We start from the raw sequence: 20,306 nt of genomic DNA, 5'->3' as shown, positions 1-20,306 counted from the left end.
CTTGTTTACCCTTCAGTACCTTTTGAATTCAAAACCACAGGCTTGTTTTGTCTGTTCAAAGAAGTAATAATAATTAAATGAAATGGTTCAACTGTCAACAACAAAAAAAGAGCTAGTGGATAAATGTATATCCAAATCTCCAAATATGCTTATTTCTCTTGCTATTTCCATATTTTTTATTTTATTTATTTATTTATTGGTACTGGGAATTTAACCCAGGGGTGCTCAACCATTGAGACACATCTCCAGCCCCTTTTATATTTTATTTTGAGACAGGGTCTCGCTAATTTGCTGAGGCTAGCTTTGAACCTGTGATCTTCTTGCGTCAGTCTCCCCAGCTGCACAGAATTGGGATGCTGAGCCCGGCTCAAAATAGATTTTAAAAAGAAAATACATGTAGCTGCTGAGAGTTGTTGGTTTTATGTTAAAATGTCGGTTAAGCTAAAAACACACACTGAAATAATAAAGCCTAGTGGATTTTCTCAAGTTTTCCATAAAGGTCTTGGCAAATGTCCTGAGTAAAGAGTCTGAAATTCCGTGGCCATCTGTGCGCTACTTGATCGGGGAAGTGATTTATGGCAGCCGGGTTACTGATATCTGGGACAAGCGATGCTTAAAGACACTCCTCTACAAATTTTGCAATCCTGAAGTGCTGAAAGATGACTTCAGTTTCTCTAGTGATGCGGTAAGGAAATTTATCTTATAATTTTGCCCAATCATTAACTAACCATTGTTGCATTTTAATGTTCATTTTAATGGCTTTTATTTAATTTTAAATAGTCTTACAAAAGCAATTTACCCATTACTCTATTAAACACAACATTACAAAGGAAAAGGATGGAAAAGAAACAGTCCATGAAATCTGAGAACCTAGAGTTATAGCATACAAATCTGGCGGGAGACACCACCATGCACCCTGGGCTGAGCCTAAAGAGAGAGTAAAGACCACATCAACCCTACTACGTGTGTGCCTTTTGATCCAAACCATAACTATTATTTTCACATTCCTTTCACAGGTTTTACTAAAGTAGAACTATTTGTTTAAGCTCTATTGCATTCATTATCCATGAGTATAGTTAATTGAGCAATGAATGGTTAGAATCACCCTAGTCTTTTAACACTTTTTTCCCTTTTTCTCTCTTTTGCCAAAAGGTTAGATGTATGTAATATATACTTTACAATACGGTAGTCCCAGATGTTACTTTTGACAGAGTGTTTAAAATATACTATATACAAATAAGAAGAATATTCTGTATAAAATTTCATGGAGAAATATTGCCTTCATACATTAGTGAAAGTAGGTGTCTCACTCGGGCAAAAACTAACCAAGTGCTTAAATTTTCAGATGTGTCAACCCATACCAGAATCTGCAAGCATAAAAGACTGCATACACATTATCGAGTCCTTACCCGAAGATGATTCGCCCGAGATCTTAGGAATACACCCTGAGGCCCAAAGGAGCATCAGGGAGATCCAGGGCCAGAAGTTCATCGAAAATCTCATTGCCCTGCAACCAAAAACTACCACCGACAAACTCACGATCAAGTAAGAAAGCACTAGGAAAAAGTTTAGTCAACAGTTATTAAATATTTATTTGGAGATATATAGTAGAGAACTTACAGGAAAGTATAAGTTACATGGTAGAGAAACTAAATTCTTCACACACATTACTTACAAGCATGCAGAAGTTTGTTAAATGAGTGACCGAATTGTGCCTGGTAAGTAGTATCTTAAAAATAAATTTCTTTAAATGTGAAATTTGCATATTTAATTCTGTAGACTAGAAAGGGATAATCATCATAAGTAACAAGACAATGTTCTCAAGAACTAGCCCTGTACTTAGAGGCCTGTGTGTATTATAGCTCTATTCGTTCTGCATCTGAGGTCATATGGCTTCAATATCTTTATCAATAAATGTGGATAATAATATCTGTCTACCCATTGAGGCTGTTTTGAGGTTAAAATGGAATAACACATTTAACCCAAATATCCAGGCCTTCTCAGCCTATGACTATAAAATAAGGTGAGGGTTGTTAATGCCAGCACTACAGGGCTCAAGCCCCAGTGGTTTGATTGTCAAATGGATGATCCTTGCTCTTCCTTCCCGATCAAAGTGCCCCAGATGTCACAGACATCTCCTGTGACACTCACTCATAGCTGCTCAGGAAATAGGTCACATGCACACTCCTTCTTCCTCTCTGCCTTCCTAACTAGACCCAGCTTCAAATCCCACCTACAGCCCTTGATTTATGGATTTAAGGAAGCCAACGAACTCCTACTGTCTTAGGTTCTTCATCTCTGCATCAGATCATAACAGTGCCCATCCCACCAGGGCTGTTCTGAAAATCCAGTGAGTTTCATATGCAGTTAGGTTAAGCTTAGAAATCCAGTCTCTCAATTGATAAATCTAACATATTTTAACAATCACTTTTAAAAGGTCTTTGAATAACATTTGATCCCATTATAGACTTAATCAAACATTTTTAAACATATTCATATGAAGTTAATGGACTTCTGTTGCCTTCTACCAAAATTTAAGTTTTTCAATTTTTTTTTATAAATCTAATAAATAAATAAATATGGTGAACCTTTTCTTAATTTTTTAGATTTTTTTGTATGTGGATGGACAGCATACCTTTATTTTATTTGTTTATTTTTATGTGGTGCTAAGGATTAAACCAGTGCCTCACAAGTACTAAGCTAGTACTCTACCACTCAGCCATACCAGCCCAAATATGGAGAATCTTAAATTCTTATTCTTCTACCTCAATCTAGTTGGATTTCACCTTAAATTGCAATTTTTTTGTTTGTTGTTTTTTAGATATATATGACACTAAGGTGTATTTTGACATATTTTGCATTCATGAAATATAACCCATTCCAAATAGGATCTCATTTTTGTGGTTGTACGGTATGGAGTTACACTGGTTGTGTATTCATATATGAGCAAAGAAAAGTTATGTCTGATTCATTCTACTGTCTTTCCTATTCCCATCCCATCTCCCTTCCCTTCATTCCCCTTTGTCTAATCCAATGAATTTCTATTCTTTCCCTTCCTACCCTCCCTTGTTGTGGGTTAGCATCCACATATCATAACATTCAGCTTTGGTTTTTGTTTTTGTTTGTTTGTTTTTTGGACTGGCTTATTTCACTGAGCATGATATTCTCTAGTTCCATCCATATTCAAGCAAATGCTATAACTTATTTCTTCTTTATGGTTGAGTAATATTCCATTGTGTGTATACAATTTCTTTATCCATTCATCTGTTGCAGGGTACCTGGGTCAGTTTCATAGCTTGGCTATTGCGAATTGACCTGCCATAAACATTGATGTGGCTACATCACTGTAGTATGCTGATTTTAAGTCCTTTGGGTATAAACCAAGAAATGGGATAACTGGGTCAAAAGGTGGTTCCATTCCAAGTTTTATTAGTAATCTCCATACTGCTTTCCAGACTGGTTGCACCAATTTGCAGTCCCACCAGCAATGTGTGAATGTACCTTTTTCCTCTCATCCTCGCCAACATTTATTGTTCCTTGTATTCTTGATAATTGCCATTCTAACTGGAGTGAGATGGAATCTCAGTGTAGTTTTAATTTGCATTTCTCTAATTACTAGAGATGTTGAACATTTTTTGTGTATTTTTTGACCATTCATATTTCTTCTTCTGTGAAGTGCCTGTTTTTTGGTTTTTTGGTGTTAAGTTTTTTGATTCCTTTGTATATCCTGGAAATTAATGAGCTATCTGAGGTGCAAGTGGCAAAGATTTTCTCCCATTCTGTAGATTCTCTATTCATGTTCTTTTTTTTTTTAATTTTTTTATTAGTTGCTCAAAACATTACAATGATCTTGACATATCATACATTTGATTCAAATGGGGTACATAATCTTATTTTTCCACGTGTACAGATTGCAGGATCACATTGGTTATACAGCCACATTTATACATAGGGCCATATTAGTGTCTATTGTATTGTGCTGCCCTTCTTATCCCCCCTCCCCTCCCCTCCCCTCCCATCACCTCTTTCTACCCAATCTACTGTAACACGTTTCTCTCTCTTTTTTCTTCCCCCTCACACCATCTTACATGTAATTTTGCATAACCATGAGGGTCTCCTACCATCTTCCGTGCAATTCCCCTTCTCTCTCCCATTCCCCCGCACCTCTCATCCCTATTTAATGGTAATCTTCTTCTCATGCTCTTCCTCCCTGCTCTGTTTTGGGTCGCCCCCCTTATATCAAAGAAGACATTCTGCATTTGTTTTTTAGGGATTGGCTAGCTTCACTTAGCATAATCTACTCTAATGCCATCCATTTCCCTGCAAATGCCATGATTTTGTAATTTTTTAGTGCTGAGTAATATTCCATTGTATATAAATGCCATTTTTTTTTTATCCATTCATCTATTGAAGGGCATCTGGGTTGATTGCATAGTCTAGCTATTGTGAATTGTGCTGCTATGAACATTGATGTAGCTGTGTCCCTGTTATATGCTCTTTTTAGGTCTTTTGGGTATAGTCCGAGAAGGGGAATAGCTGGGTCAAATGGTGGTTCCATTCCCAGCTTTCCAAGGAATCTCCATACTGCTTTCCAAATTGGCTGAACCAATTTGCAGTCCCACCAGCAATGTACAAGTGTACCCTTTTCCCCACATCCTTGCCAGCACTTGTTGTTGTTTGACTTCATAATGGCTGCCAATCTTACCGGAGTGAGATGGTATCTTAGGGTGGTTTTAATTTGCATTTCTCTGATTGCTAGAGATGAGAGCATTTTTTCGTGTATTTGTTGATTGATTGTATATCCTCCTCTGAGAAGTGTCTGTTCAGATCCTTGGCCCATTTGTTGATTGGGTTATTTGTTTTCTTATTGTTTAATTTTTTGAGTTCTTTGTATACTCTGGAGATTAGAGCTCAGCTCTATCTGAAGTGTGAGGGGTAAATATTTGTTCCCAGGATGTAGGCTCCCTATTTACCTCTCTTATTGTTTCTCTTGCTGAGAAAAAAACTTTTTAGTTTGAATATGTCCCAATTGTTGATTCTTGATTTTAACTCTTGTGCTATAGGTGTCCTATTAAGGAATTTGGAGCCCGACCCCACAAGATGGAGATTAGGGCCAACTTTTTCTTCTATTAAACGCAGAGTTTCTGGTTTAATTCCTAGCTCCTTGATCCATTTTGAGTTAACTTTTGTGCAAGGTGAGAGAGAGGGATTCAACTTCATTCTGTTGCATATGGATTTCCAGTTCTCCCAGCACCATTTGTTGAAGATGCTATCCTTTCTCCATTGCATGCTTTTGGCACCTTTGTCTAATATAAGGCAGTTATAATTTTGTGGATTGGTCTCTGTGTCCTCTATTCTGTTCTATTCATGTTCTTGATTGTTTCCTTTGCTATGAAGAAGCTTTTTAGTTTTATGCCATCCCATTTATTGATTCTTGGTAAATCATAAATTTAAATCAATTTCTCCCTCTAAGGTTTAAGAGATCCCATTCTCTTAAACATTACAAATATTTAAAATAATAGCATTCCTTAATACAGAAACATTTTTTACAGAGTTGTGATTCTGTTAAACCTAATTATACCTAATTATAAATCTTTCCAAAATTGGAAAACACTTATGATAGATCGATTTTATCATTTTGCATGATTTTTGAGTTTGCCTTCTCAATTCACTTGAGTTTGGGATAAAACAAGAGTTCAACCAAAAAATGAATTAATTCTTTTTGTCAACATTGATAGGATCCTCTGAACATTTTTTACAGCTGTTGTGACCATAAAATTAATTCCATAGTTCTGTGAGATGCTGGTCACATCACACACACCCTTGGATATCAATTGCACACTATCTAGTACATCTGTGTACTTATAGATTGAGTTTTACATTTCTTTGGCTCTTTAAATATGTGTAAATTTTTCCCATGTGCCTCTGACATCTTTGAGCCTCTTGGTATTCTGCACTCTTACAGTCTTCACATCATTGTGGACCATAACTCCGATCACAATGACATTGGATTGAATTCTGTCTATGGCTTAGGGTTTAGATTGATTAATTGATTGTACCATCCATGTTCATCCTACTGACACAAAATAAAGATAACTGAAATCCCACTTCACTGACAGAGTGAATATATACTATTTCTTCGGGTGATATGAGGAAAACTTAGGCACATAGAGGGAAAAAAAGAAGAAGAAGAAGAAAGCTCAGTTGGAAACACCAACACGTCCCCAGATTAGCAGGTTGAATTTTCTTAGACCCTGCACTTCCATATTGTTAGCATTCACCAAATACACTAGTCAGAGATGAGACAGGTTCAAGAGAATGCTTTTAATAAACACCTTAAGTGTGTTTATGAATGTCACTTGGGTCAGTTGGGGAGGCTGTGATCATCCCAGTCATGCAGCCTCTGTTCAGAATCTATAGAAACTTGCCTATAGGACTTAACTCAAAAGATCTATGGCATTCAATATGATTGACACCTTTTGACCTTTCAACTTACCTTTTGAAGCCACCTTGGATGAATTCTACTGAAAAACCCAACTTTTAAATCAGAAGTAAAGTGTGGCTTCAGCTGGGGCTGTAGGTCAGTGGTAAAGCCCTTGCCTAGCATGGAGGAAGCCCTAGGTTCAATCCCCCGTACTGAAAAAAGAGAAAAAAAATCAAAGTGTGATGACAAACTAAGGAAACATATTCCCTCAGGTGATTTGTACACTGGCCCAGAAGTGACACTGCTGGACTAAATACATAGTGCTAATATTAACACTTACTTTGAAGGCTGACATGCATCTGGCTTTGTGAAAAAGAAACCTGAAGTGTTAGGTGAAAAATCAATCCCCACTAGTAAAAAGAGCAACAGAGAGTGGGCCCCATTCACTACTCATCCAGAAAATGTCTAAGCCCTGGTTTCCTCATCTTTGGAATTGGATGGTCTTGAGTAGTCCCACAGCCTCCCCAGGACCTGTACACACACTGTCCTCCGGTCACCACGCACTGAGTGTGCTATCAGGAAACCCTTTATGTAAACACAAGGATTTGACAAGCAGATGAACTTCTTAGAAGCTGCTTCAGCATGACGTCAAGTTGCCCCACTTTTTCATGCCGTTCATATAGAGGTATTCAGATGACTGTTTTTTAAAGGAATCCTAAGAAAACTTTGTTGTTTTTTGTTTGTTTGTTTGTTTGTTTTGTTTTATTTTGCTGTAGAAAATGCTCCAGCTTCCATAATTCTTTATTAAATATTTGACAAGTCACATCACTTTTTATAATGACTTTATTTTGCCACATTACTCTTTTGCTGTCAGGAAAACAAGCGACGGTTTCTCTTTAGCTCTCTCAAGAAAGAAAAGCAAAAAGGACTTGTTCTTGAACAAAACTTTTCCTGTATCAAATTCAACCTTATTTTAAAGCTATTCTGATTGTGAAAATGAGCATTATCCATAAGTTGTTTTTTTTTTTTTTTTTTGAATCAAGGTAGTTGGTTTTGTTTGACCATATAGTACTTGGCTTCATTTTAGGAGATGGGTTTATAATAAAAAGTTATGAAACATTTTTAATTATTCATTTTTTGTTGTTGTTCTAATTAGTTATACATGATAGTAGGTTGTATTTTGACATATTATACACACATGTGTTAAGGCGAGATTGCAATAAATCACCAAGTCGATCTTAAAGCAGGAGATGGAAACTTTATTCACCAGGTGGCGATCCAGATCCACCAGCTGGTGGGCCAAGGGATAGGCTGCAAGTCTACACCCTTCGACCCCCTCCCGGGGTTTGAGTACACCTTTTATAGTCCAAAACCATACTAAAGCATAAGTGTGGCTTCAGCTGGGGCTGTAGGTCAGTGGTAAAGCCCTTGCCTAGCATGGAGGAAGCCCCCAAACATTATGAGATCTAAAATCATAAGCATAAAAGAGAGTGGGCCAAAACGTCCCTAGTTGTGTACAAGTTAAAGAATGGTTACTCACATCTAGACAATCAATCTCTGACAGTGAACATTGTCCAAGAAAAATGGGAACCAAAGAGAGAACACTTTTATATTGTATAAGAATTGCCATTTTGTGTTGCCTAACATGCTATGCTAAGCAACTGTTGATGGGTACAGAGGTGGGGCTTTCCCTGGAAGAAACGTTTCTTACATGATGTGGGGTAAATGGAGTCTGTTTGGTCATTGCCCATATAGCCTGGCCCATAACATAAGGAGTGTAACTTCTCATTCTTCTGGTTTTACATGAGGAAGAATTACATTGTTCATGTGATCATATATGCACATAGAATACTAATGACCAATTCATTCTATTATCTTTCCTATTCCATTCCCCCTCTCTTCCCTTCATTTCCTTTTGTCTAATCCAAAGTGCTTCTATTCTTCTCTAACCCAGCTCCCTTATTGTTAAACTGGTATCCATATATCAGAGAAAATATTCAGCCTTATTTTTGGGGGATTGGCTTATCACTTAGCATGATATTCTCAGTTCCATCCATTTATCTGCAGATAAAGGAATCCTAAGAAAACTTTTAAAATGCACATTTTCTTACAAATGTCTAAAAGTCATTGGTCAGTTTTGTCATATGTGAAGTGTAGTCAGTGAGCTCCATGGTGTCCATAAAATCTTTCATCACACAGGTGTGTGGTTCTGTAAAGCTCTGTTTCCTTTTCTATGGGGCTGAAACCCAAATATATCAGTCATTGTGGATTAGACAGACCCATGTCACATTCCTCTCATGGTTTCCTTTGCAGTCCTCATCAGAGTAATGATGAACTCATGATAGAAATTGTATCTGACCTACTGAAGCGGCTGCCGCTGACAGTGGAGAAAGAAGAGTGTCCCAGCACATTGAAAAGTCTCCTGTCCAGCTCCATTTGGGAGTCTCTCTATAAAAATATCAAAGGTGAGCATATGACCTGAACTCCTTCCCCTTACCTCAGCCTCCTCAGGAAGAAACTCTGCTGTCAGAAGAAGGCAGAGTCAGGAATAAAGTACAGTACCACAGCTGGAAAAAGGGTGAGGCAACATGGGAAGCCAAATCTCCACTCCAGAGATAGGAGCAGAAAAGAAATTGATGGTGTCATTTGGGTCTTCACAGAGACCAAAAGTAAAGCAAACAAGAAAGCAGCAACTCTGCTGGGAAAATTCTAAAAAGCTTTCTAGGTCCCTGTTCTTTCTGGCTCTGTGTCTCTGCTCTCTGGAAAAGCATCTGGGGCAGCAGGGTTGAGATGAATCCTCTGATGGGAGACCTCTCAATACTGAGAAAGTAAGACAAGGAAGGGCAGGCCCAGAGTTGCCCAAATTAGTTCCAGGCACAGCTCCAAGGGGCTAAATTCCTGGACTGGGGCAATTTCTGAGTTAAATTTTAACATCCATATTCTAACCCAAAAACAATTCATTTGGAAACAAACGTTGAGCAATAGTCTATCAAAATAGTCATGCACCTCATAATGACATTTAAATTGACGACAGATCACATATGTATGATGGCCCCATAAAGTTATGTCACCTGGTGACATCAGAGTCGTTTTAATTTAAGTAAGCACACCCTAATATTTGCATAAGGATGAAATCTATGGACGCATTTCTCAGAATATGTCCCCACTGTTAAGTGAGACATGACTGTGGTACTGAAATTTTTGAGTCTTGATCGAGGTTCATCAAATAAGGGATTTCAGGCTAAATCCAGTCTTTTATACAACTGGCAAGCTCAAAGGAATTTTTATATTATTTAATGGTTGAAAAAAATCAATACTTTGTGACACATAACTACTATTTGAAATTCTGATTTGAGTGCCGTAAATAAAATTTTATTGGGATATGGCCATTCTTATTTGTTTAACTTTGTCTATGGCTGCAAGAGGAGAACCGAGTAATTGTAACAGAAATGATGCCGTCCATAAACCCTGAAAGATCTGCTATCTGAACTTCTACAGAAAATGTTTATCGACCCCGGGTAAAGACACGTGAAATTTCCTTAACTTTCAAAACCTGTGTCCCTCTCATGCAAAGCCTCTTTTTAATCTATAACATATCAAAGTTTTATCTCTTTTTTTTAATTCCAGGCCATGATCCCCTTATCCATTGTGTCTTAATAGTCTTTTTGAACCAAGAAATAGGACGATTTAATAAGCTATTAAGTGTCATACATAAATCTTTAAAAGATCTTCAACTTGCTCTAAAAGGAGAGAGCATCCTCACTCAAGAACTGGAAGAAATATACGACTCTCTTCTCAATACAAAAGTTCCCTTACTGTGGCAGGTAAGCAATTACCATTCCCTGCTTACTTGCTTGCTTGAAAGAAACATCCAGGATCCAGGAACTGATTAGGTTAACAATGGTACATCTGTATGGTGTAATTCTATGCAGTCATTTAAAAATGCTGACATACTTTTGATATGAGTACATATTCATACAACTTCTTTTTTTTTATTGGTTGTTCAAAACATTATAAAGCTCTTGACATATCATATTTCATACATTAGATTCAAGTTGGTTATGAACTCCCAATTTTACCCCAAATACAGATTGCAGAATCACATCGGTTACACATCCACATTTTTACATAATGCCCTATTAGTAACTGTTGTATTCTGCTACCTTTCCTATCCTCTACCATCCCCCCTCCCTCCCCTCCCATCTTCTCTCTCTACCCCATCCACTGTAATTCATATCTCTCCTTGTTTATTTTCCCATTCCCCTCACAACCTCTTATATGTAATTTTGTATAACAATGAGGGTCTCCCTCCATTACAATGCAATTTCCCTTTTCTCTCCCTTTCCATCCCACCTCATGTATCTGTTTAATGTTAATCTTTTCTTCCTGCTCTTCCTCCCTGCTCTGTTCTTAGTTGCTCTCATTATATCAAAGAAGACATTTGGTATTTGTTTTTTAGGGATTGGCTAGCTTCACTAAGCATAATCTGCTCTAGTGCCATCCATTTCCCTGCAAATTCTATGATTTTGTCATTTTTTAGTGCTGCGTAATACTCCATGATGTATAAATGCCACATTTTTTTTATCCATTCATCTATTGAAGGGCATCTGGGTTGGTTCCACAGTCTAGCAATTGTGAATTGTGCTGCTATGAACATCGATGTAGCAGTATCCCTGTAGTACGCTCTTTTAAGGTCTTCAGGGAAAAGTCCAAGAAGGGCAATAGCTGGGTCAAATGGTGGTTCCATTCCCAGCTTTCCCAGGAATCTCCATACTGCTTTCCAGATTGGCCGCACCAGTTTGCAGTCCCACCAGCAATGTACAAGAGTACCCTTTTCCCCACATCCTCTCCAGCACTTGTTGTTGTTTGACTTCATAATGGCTGCCAATCTTACTGGAGTGAGATGGTATCTTAGGGTGGTTTTGATTTGCATTTCTCTGACTGCTAGAGATGGTGAGCATTTTTCCATGTACTTGTTGATTGATTGTATGTCCTCCTCTGAGAAGTGTCTGTTCAGGTCTTTGGCCCATTTGTTGATTGGGTAATTTGTTTTCTTATTGTTTAATTTTTTGAGTTCTTTGTATACTCTGGATATTAGGGCTCTATCTGAAGTGTGAGGAGTAAAAATTTGTTCCCATGATGTAGGCTCCCTATTTACCTCTTTTATTGTTTCTCTTGCTGAGAGAAAACTTTTCAGTTTAAGTAAGTCCCATTTGTTGATTTTTGTTATCAACTTTTGTGCTATGGGTGTCCTATTAAGGAATTTGGAGCCCGACCCTACAATATGTAGATCGGAGCCATTTTTTCTTCTATCAGACGCAGAGTCTCTGATTTGATATCTAGCTCCTTGATCCACTTTGAGTTAACTTTTGTGCATGGCGAGAGGAGGGGATTCAGTTTCATTTTGTTGCATATGGATTTCCAGTTCTCCCAGCACCATTTGTTGAAGATGCTATCCTCCCTCCATTGCATGCTTTTAGCTCCTTTATCAAATATAAGATAGTTGTAGCTTTGTGGATTAGTCTCTGTGTCCTCTATTCTGTACCATTGGTCCACCCTCCTGTTTTGGTACCAGTACCATGCTGTTTTTGTTACTATTGCTCTGTAATATAGTTTTAAGTCTGGTATCGCTATACCGCCTGATTCGCACTTCCTGCTTAGAATTGCTTTTGCTATTCTGGGTCTTTTATTTTTCCATATGAATTTCATGATTGCTTTATCCATTTCTACAAGAAATGCCGTTGGGATTTTGATTGGCATTGCATTAAACCTATAGAGAACTTTTGGTAATATCATCATTTTGATGATGTTAGTTCTGCCTATCCATGAACAGGGTATATTTTTCCATCTTCTAAGATCTTCTTCTACTTCTCTTTTTAGGGTTTTCTAGTTTTCATTATATAAATCTTTCACCTCTTTTGTTAGGTTGATTCCCAAGTATTTTATTTTTTTTGAGGATATTGTGAATGGAGTGTTTTTCCTCAATTCCGTTTCAGAAGTTTTGTCGCTGATATACAGAAATGCCTTTGATTTATGCGTGTTGATTTTATATCCTGCCACTTTGCTGAATTCATTTATTAGTTCTAGTAGTTTTTTTGTAGACCCTTTTGGGTCTTCTAGGTGTAGAATCATGTCATCTGCAAATAGTGATAATTTAAGTTCTTCCTTTCCTATTTTTATGCCTTTAATTTCTTTCGTCTGTCTAATTGCTCTGGCCAGTGTTTCGAGAACTATATTGAATAGAAGTGGTGATAGAGGGCATCCCTGTCTTGTTCCAGATTTTAGGGGGAATGCCTTCAATTTTTCTCCATTGAGAATGATGCTAGCCTGAGGCTTAGCATAGATAGCTTTTACAATGTCGAGGTAAGTTCCTGTTATCCCTAGTTTTTCTAATGTTTTGAACATAAAGGCATGCTGTACTTTGTCGAATGCTTTTTCTGCATCTATTGAGATGATCATATGGTTCTTATTTTTAAGTCTATTGATGTGGTGAATAACATTTATTGATTTCCATATTGAACGAGCCTTGCATCCCAGGGATGAATCCTACTTGATGATGGTGCACAATTTTTTTGATGTGCCTTTGTATCCGATTCGCCAGAATTTTATTGAGGATTTTTGCATCTAGGTTCATCAGAGATATTGGTCTGTAGTTTTCTTTCTTTGAGGTGTCTTTGTCTAGTTTCGGAATCAGGGTGATGTTGGCCTCATAGAATGAATTTGGAAGAGCTCCTTCTTTGTCTATTTCCTGAAATAACTTGAAAAGTATTGGTATTAATTCTTCCTTAAAGGTTTTGTAAAACTCCGCTGTATACCCATCCGGTCCTGGGCTTTTCTTGGTTGGAAGTCTTTTGATTGCTTCTTCTATTTCATCTATTGTTATTGGTCTGTTTAAGTTGTGAGTATCCTCCTGACTCAGTCTGGGCAAATCATATGACTTAAGGAATTTATCGATGTATTCACTATCTTCTATTTTATTGGAATATAGGTTTTCAAAATAATTTCTAATTGTCTTCTGTATTTCTGTAGTGTCTGTTGTGATATTGCCTTTTTCATCCCGTATGTTAGTGATTTGAGTTCTCTCTCTTCTTCTCTTCTTTAGCATGGCTAAGGGTCTGTCGATCTTATTTATTTTTTCTAAGAACCAACTTTTAGTTTTGTTAATTTTTTCAATAGTTTCTTTTGTTTCAATTTCGTTGATTTCCGCTCTGATTTTAATTATTTCTTGCCTTCTGCTACATTTGCTGTTGTTTTGCTCTTCCTTTTCTAGGGCTTTGACATGAAGTGTGAGCTCATTTATTTGTTGGTTTTTCCTTTTTTTGAGGAATGACCTCCAAGTGATGAATTTCCCTCTTAAAACTGCTTTCATTGTGTCCCATAGATTCCGATATGTTGTGTCTGTATTTTCATTTATCTCTAAGAATTTTTTGATTTCCTCCTTTATGTCTTCTGTAACCCATTGATCATTCAGTAACATATTGTTCATTTTCCATGTGATGTAGGATTTTTCCTTCCTTCTTTTATCATTGATTTCCAGTTTCATTCCATTATGATCAGATAAAATGCATGGTATTATCTCCACCCCTGTATATTTACTGAGGGTTGCCCTATGGCATAATATAGGGTCTATTTTTGAGGAGGATCCATGTGCTGCTGAGAAAAAAGTATATCCACTTGATGATGGTTGATATATTCTATATATGTCAGTTAAGTCTAGGTTGTTGATTGTGAAATTGAGTTCTATAGTTTCTTTATTCAGCTTTTGTTTGGAGGATCTGTCCAATTGTGAGAGAGGTGTGTTGAAGTCACCCATAATTATTGTGTTGTGGTCTATTTGATTCTTGAACTTGAGGAGAATTTGTTTTATGAACGTCGCAGCACCATTATTTGGTGCATAAATATTGATAATTGTTATGTCTTGTTGGTGAATGGTTCCTTTTAACAGTATATAATGTCCTTCCTTATCCCTTTTGATTAATTTAGTCTTGAAGTCAATTTTATTCGATATGAGGATGGCCACCCCTGCTTGCTTACGAGGACCGTGTGCGTGGTATATTTTTTCCCAACCTTTCACCTTCAGCCTGTGTATGTCTTTTCCAATCAGATGTGTCTCCTGGAGGCAGCATATTGTTGGATTTGTTTTTTTAATCCATGTTACCAGCCTATGTCGCTTTATTGGAGAGTTTAAGCCATTAATGTTTAGAGTTACTATTGATATATGGTTTGTACTTCCAGCCATGTTTGATTATTTATCTTCTTCTTCTTTTTTTTTTTTAATTTAGTTTGTTTCTCCATGGTTAGCTTTCCCCCCGCCCTCTGTCTTTATAGAGGCACTTCCCACTGATGGTTTTGGTTATTGTTTTTCATTTCTTCCTCGTGTAGTGTTTTGCTCAAGATGCTTTGCAATGCTGGTTTTCTGGCTGCAAATTCTTTTAGCTTTTGTTTATCATGAAAGATTTTTATTTCGTTATCGTACCTGAAGCTTAATTTTGCTGGATACAGAATTCTTGGTTGGCATCCATTGTCTTTCAGTGTTTGAAATACGTTGTTCCAGGATCTTCTCGCTTTCAGCGTCTGTGATGAAAAATCCGTTGTTAACCTTATTGGTTTACCCCTGAATGTAATCTGCCTCCTTTCTCTTGTAGCTTTTAGTATTTTCTCTTTGTTCTGTATATTGGATATCTTCATAACAATGTGTCTTGGCGTTGGTCTATTGTGATTTTGTGTGCTCGGTGTCCTGTATGCATCTACAATTTGTATATCCGTTTCCTTTTTTATTTCTGGAAAGTTTTCTGTAATTATTTCTTTCAGCAGGTTACTCATTCCCTTGATTTGAATCTCTGTACCTTCTTCTATCCCGATGACTCGTAGGTTTGGTTTCTTTATGTTATCCCATATCTCTTGGATGTTTTTCTCGTGGTTTTTAACCAGCCTTTCTGAGTTGGCTAGGCTCTTTTCAAGATGATATATTTTGTCTTCATTATCTGATGTTCTGGCTTCTACTTGCTCCACTCTGTTAGTGATACTCTCAATTGAGTTTTTAATTTTGTTTATCGTTTCCTTCATTTCTAGAATTATTGTTTGGGTTTTTTTTATAATCTCAATCTCCTGATAAAGATGCTTAACTTCTTCTTTTATCTGTCTATGTAATTCATTTTCAAAGTGTTCTTTCACTGTTTGGATTTGCTGTCTCGTATCTTCTTTAAGGTTCCATTCCATCTGTCTAAGGTATTCCTTGAGTTCTTTATATGACCATTTTTCTGCTGACTCTAGGTCCTCCTGAATATTTAGGCTGTCCTTCATTGTTTGTACTCCTTTTCTTCCTTGCTTTTTTATGCTGCTCATGTTACTTCTTGTTCTGTTTGACTGCTGAGTTACTGTTTACTCTTATAGATTTATTTGATGCTTGAGAGGAAAGATATTAGAAGGGAAGGGAAGAAGTCACTAAAGAGAATGAGAGTAGGCAGGTAGAATTCAAGGAAGGGGGAATAAGAAAATTGAAAAGAAATGAAAAGACAAAAGAAACAAGAATAACAAAGATTAGATAATAAAGAAAGAAAGAAAAGACGAAAAAAAAATTTTTAACAAAAATAATAGCGATAATAAAAAATGAAAATTAAAATTTAAAAAAATAATAATAATAATAAAATAAAATAAATTTTAAAAAAATAGAAACATTGAAAAAAAGTTAAAGAACAACAACAAATAAAAATTGAAAATGAAAGAAAAAGAAGAAAAAAAAAAAGAAAAAAATGATAATAATAATAATAATAATAATAAATGCAGTCCTAGAGTTCTATTAACTTCTCTTCCAGTAGGTGGAGCTGTGCCCACTGGGCCAAGCTTCTCCTCTCAATAGGTGGGAACCATTCACTGTGCTGCAGCTCTTTCTCCTAGACTGGGCGGGTCTCCAATCCTGAGTGTCTAGGGCCTTGTCTTGTGTTTCCTCAAGCCAGGCCGTGCTCACCTGTGACGCTCACCACAATACTGGCTACACACCAGGTCTGCTGCTCCTGGGAGCCCTGTTTTCATGAACACCTGGGCACACTCTCCCTGTTTGCCTCCCTCAGACCCTAAGTTTGTAGAGCTTGGGGCTGAGATCCCCCAGCGAATTTGCTTGCCCTCCTGTAGCCACGCCCCCGGTAGCTGGTGCAAGAGACCTCAGTTGTCAGCACTGGTGGGAGCGGTAGCCGGGAGTTCCGTGCCGCGAGTCCCGCGCCACTCCTGATTCCCTCGGTCTGGTTATTGCGTTCACAGGAGAGCTGGGAGTGGCCCTTAAGTTTTCCCTGATGTGTGGAGAGAGATGACTAGGGGATTACACACCTGTCGCGCTGGTTTCAATGCAGTTATCTCCTCCGCCCGTGACGCCATTTCTCTGCCATGGTGGTATCCCTTGCAAATGGTGACCGTTTGTTCCCTTTCCCGGGTAACCAATGCAACGGGTGGGTCCTGACTGTCTCTCCCAATCCCCGTTTCAGTCCTGTGGCCACTGCCTATGAAGGCTCGGTTGGCTTTTACCTCTGTAAGTTCCTAAGGGCCGGCCAATTATTTCAGCGGGCTCGTTAGTGCTGAGTCACACGAAGCAGGCGAATCGGAGCTTAATTGCCTCCGATTCGGGCTCTGTGTGTGTGTTCTGAGGGGCCCAGCCTGTACACCCCAGATCCACGTCAGCTCAGCATTGCCTAGTGATCCTGAGCAAACAGCATTTAGACAGTTTACGGCTCCCTATGCCCGCGCAGTTGAAGATGTCAGAGACTTGATCTCTCTGCGCCTGCCACCATGTTACATCTCCTCAATAATATTCATGTTGCCCTTACAGCTTCCTGGTATAAGCAAGTTCTTAGGATTATACAAACTGCTGCTTCTGTTTCCAGTCCATATTTCTAGAAATGAAACCCTACCGCCGTCGCCTCCGTCTCTGGGCTGTGCTCACGAGCGCCGCGCTTGTCTGCGACCGTAGCAGAGCCGCCCTGGCCTCTGCAGCTCTTCAGCCCGTTGCCCGGCCCCAGGGGCCCAAGCGGCTGCCGCCGCGGCTCTCCGTCCCCCTCCTCCGGAGCACGGGTCCCCTGGCAGGGGGGTGCAGAACGACCTCAGAGCAGGCTCTGCCCGAAGGTGCAGCGGCGAACAGGCCACCGAGACGCTCGAGGCTGCAGTCCAGCCTTCGGAGGACAGGGCTCGGCACGCAGCCCAGCTCCAACCTCTAGGTGCGGCTGCCGGACAGTGTAATACAGAGCCATCAAGACAGCAAGCAGAAAGCAAATCTCATACAACTTCTGAGAGGGCAATTTGGCAATTCCACTTAAATTTGCCTTAGAAATATTTATCACAGAACCAATTATAACAATATAAACAGGTATAACTATAACAAATATTAACAATATAAACTGTTATAACAATTATGATAATATAACAATATAATAATTCTTATAATGATTAATAGGAATTTGATTACATGAACTGTGGCACATCCAAATTGTGAGGTATATGCTGATATGGAAAAATATCTCCAAGATGTCTTATTAATTTGTTAAAGTTTTAGAAAAATGTCATTTTTAAGGATTATAAACTATGCCTATGAAGGCATATATTTGCTTATAAAAAGCACCTCTCTTTAGGCCAGGTGCATGCTTTTAATCCCAGCCATTCAAGAGGCTGAGCCAGGAGGATCACAAGTTCGAGGCCAACCTCAGCAGTTTAGCAAGGCCTCAAGCAACTTAGCAAGGCCTTGTCTCAAAAAAAAAAAAAAATTAAAGGGCTTGGATAGGACTCAGTGGTACAGTGCTTGCCTAGGATGTGTGAAGCACTGGGTTAGATTTCCAGCACTACATAAATAAACAAAATATAGGTATTACCAAAACAAGGGCCAGGAATGTGGCTCAGTGGGTTAGTACTCCTGGGTCCAATCCCCAACACCCCCCCCCAAAAAAAAAAAAAAAAAGCATTTATATTTTACATTCAGGAAACACAACTAAATGCTTTGGAAGAAAAAGCTCAGACAACAGTAATTACCTTGTATGAAAGAGACTCATGGGTCTTGTGGGGGGGGGAGTTTTCATTCTACATCCCATGTTGTGCTATTTTTATTTTTTGCCATATTCATATTTTAGTTACTGTAAAATTTTCAGTGTTTGCAAAGATCATGTAAGTTTTTTTTCCTTTGGATCACCTCCCAGTGAAAAAAATTAAAAACGTTTGATTAAAAAAAAATAATATTACTAAATGCATCAAAGAGCCTAATAAGAGAATGATGGGTTAACAGGTCAAAACCTGAGAGAAGCCTGGCGCCATGGCGACACCTGTAATCCCGGCCACTTGGGAAGCCAAGGCAGGAGGATTGTGAGTTCAAAGGCAGCCTCAGCAAAAGCAAGGTGCTAAGAAACTCAGTGAGACCCTGTCTCTAAATAAAATACAAAATATGGCTGGGGATGTGGCTCTGTGGTTGAGTGCCCCTGGGGTGCCCCCTGCTACTCCTGGGGAGGAAAACTTTCAAAGGAATGAGAATGGTATTTTCAATGTATTCAAAAAATTAACTTTAATAACACAAAACTTTATATGAAATAAACACAAAAACAATACATACAAAACTTTTGTTTTGAAAATGAAGATAAAATAAAGCAGACCAAAAGAAGAGAGGTACATAAAATTCATCCTTAACAAAACTAGAAAGTCTGAAATGCAAGAAAGAATGAAGAGGGTAAAAATGGTCAGAGAATTGGTAATCAATTATGACAGAAACAAAACAGTACTAATATCCAATGGGATTTTTTTTTTTCTTCTTAGAGAAGCACTGTTAATTTTGAAACAAAAGACCCAGAATAAAAACAGTTAGCAATAACACATACACCAGAGTTGGGAATGTCTGGAATTTTTAGGTGTTATATTATCAAGAAGGAGGATAAAATTAGTAATGAACTTTACACTTTGACAAATTACATATGCATGATATAATTACCAAATTACCAAGGTAGCCACTAAAACAATCTAAACAAAATACAGAACCTTTGATTCAAAATTTTTATACAGTTGATCTTCTATATTTTAAAAGTATATAAACCCTTGCATATGGATATCAAGAGACATATACAAAAATATGTAGAACAACATAACAGTAATGGCTAGATTTCCCATTCAGAACCATGAGCCAAATCATCTCTGTTCTTTATAAATAATCCAGTCTGTGGTGCTATGTTTTTACAGCAAAAAAATGGAATAAGACTCCTGCAATGAAATATTACCCTACTTGCAAAATGACTGAAATACCAACACTTGCTATACAGATGATCTTTAAAAAACAGTGGTTCTAGAGCTGGGGATATAGCTTAGTTGGTTGGGTGCTTGCCTTGCATGCACAAGGCCCTGGGTTCAATCCCCAGTACCACCAAAAAGGAAAAAGAAAAAAAAAAAAATACAGTGGTTCTTGGGGGTGGGGTTATGACTCAGTGGTAGAGCACTTGCCTTGCATGTGTGGGGCACTGTGTTCAGTCTCTCAGCACCACATAAATTAAATAAATAAAATGAAGATATTGTGTCCATTTACAACTAAAAAATTTTTTTGGAAAAGGGCTGGGAATGTGGCTCCATGGTTAAGCACCCCTGAGTTCAATCCCTGGTACCAAAAAAACAAAGAGAAGAAGAAGAAAACATGAAGACAGGTTAAGAATCAGAGACAATTATAATTCTTTAAAATTGAATACAGAGCCACGCTCGGTGGCATACACCTGTAATCTCAGCTGCTTGAGAGGCTGAGGCAGGAAGATTGCAAGTTCAAAGCCAGTCTCAGCAACTTATCGAGGTCCTAAGCAACTTAGAGAGGCTCTGTCTCTACATAAAATATAAAAAGAAGGTTGGGGATATTGCTCAGTGGTTAAGCACCCCGGGATTC

General features: G+C 38.1%; 1 protein-coding gene across 1 annotated transcript in view; it reads left to right on the top strand.

The window, feature by feature from the left end:
- Dnah14 (dynein axonemal heavy chain 14) overlaps window positions 1–20,306 on the top strand; it is a 376,581-nt gene that overhangs the window by 345,484 nt on the left and 10,791 nt on the right. Inside the window, 4 exon segments of the mRNA XM_071619724.1 lie at window positions 488–685; window positions 1,346–1,545; window positions 8,738–8,889; window positions 10,052–10,248. Of these exon segments, the coding sequence (XP_071475825.1) occupies window positions 488–685; window positions 1,346–1,545; window positions 8,738–8,889; window positions 10,052–10,248 (747 nt within the window).

The sequence above is a fragment of the Marmota flaviventris genome, chromosome 12 (assembly GCF_047511675.1).
Source record: "Marmota flaviventris isolate mMarFla1 chromosome 12, mMarFla1.hap1, whole genome shotgun sequence".
NCBI lineage: Eukaryota > Metazoa > Chordata > Mammalia > Rodentia > Sciuridae > Marmota > Marmota flaviventris.
Note: the sequence above shows the minus strand (reverse complement) of the source record. Positions and strands in the feature narration are given on the sequence as shown.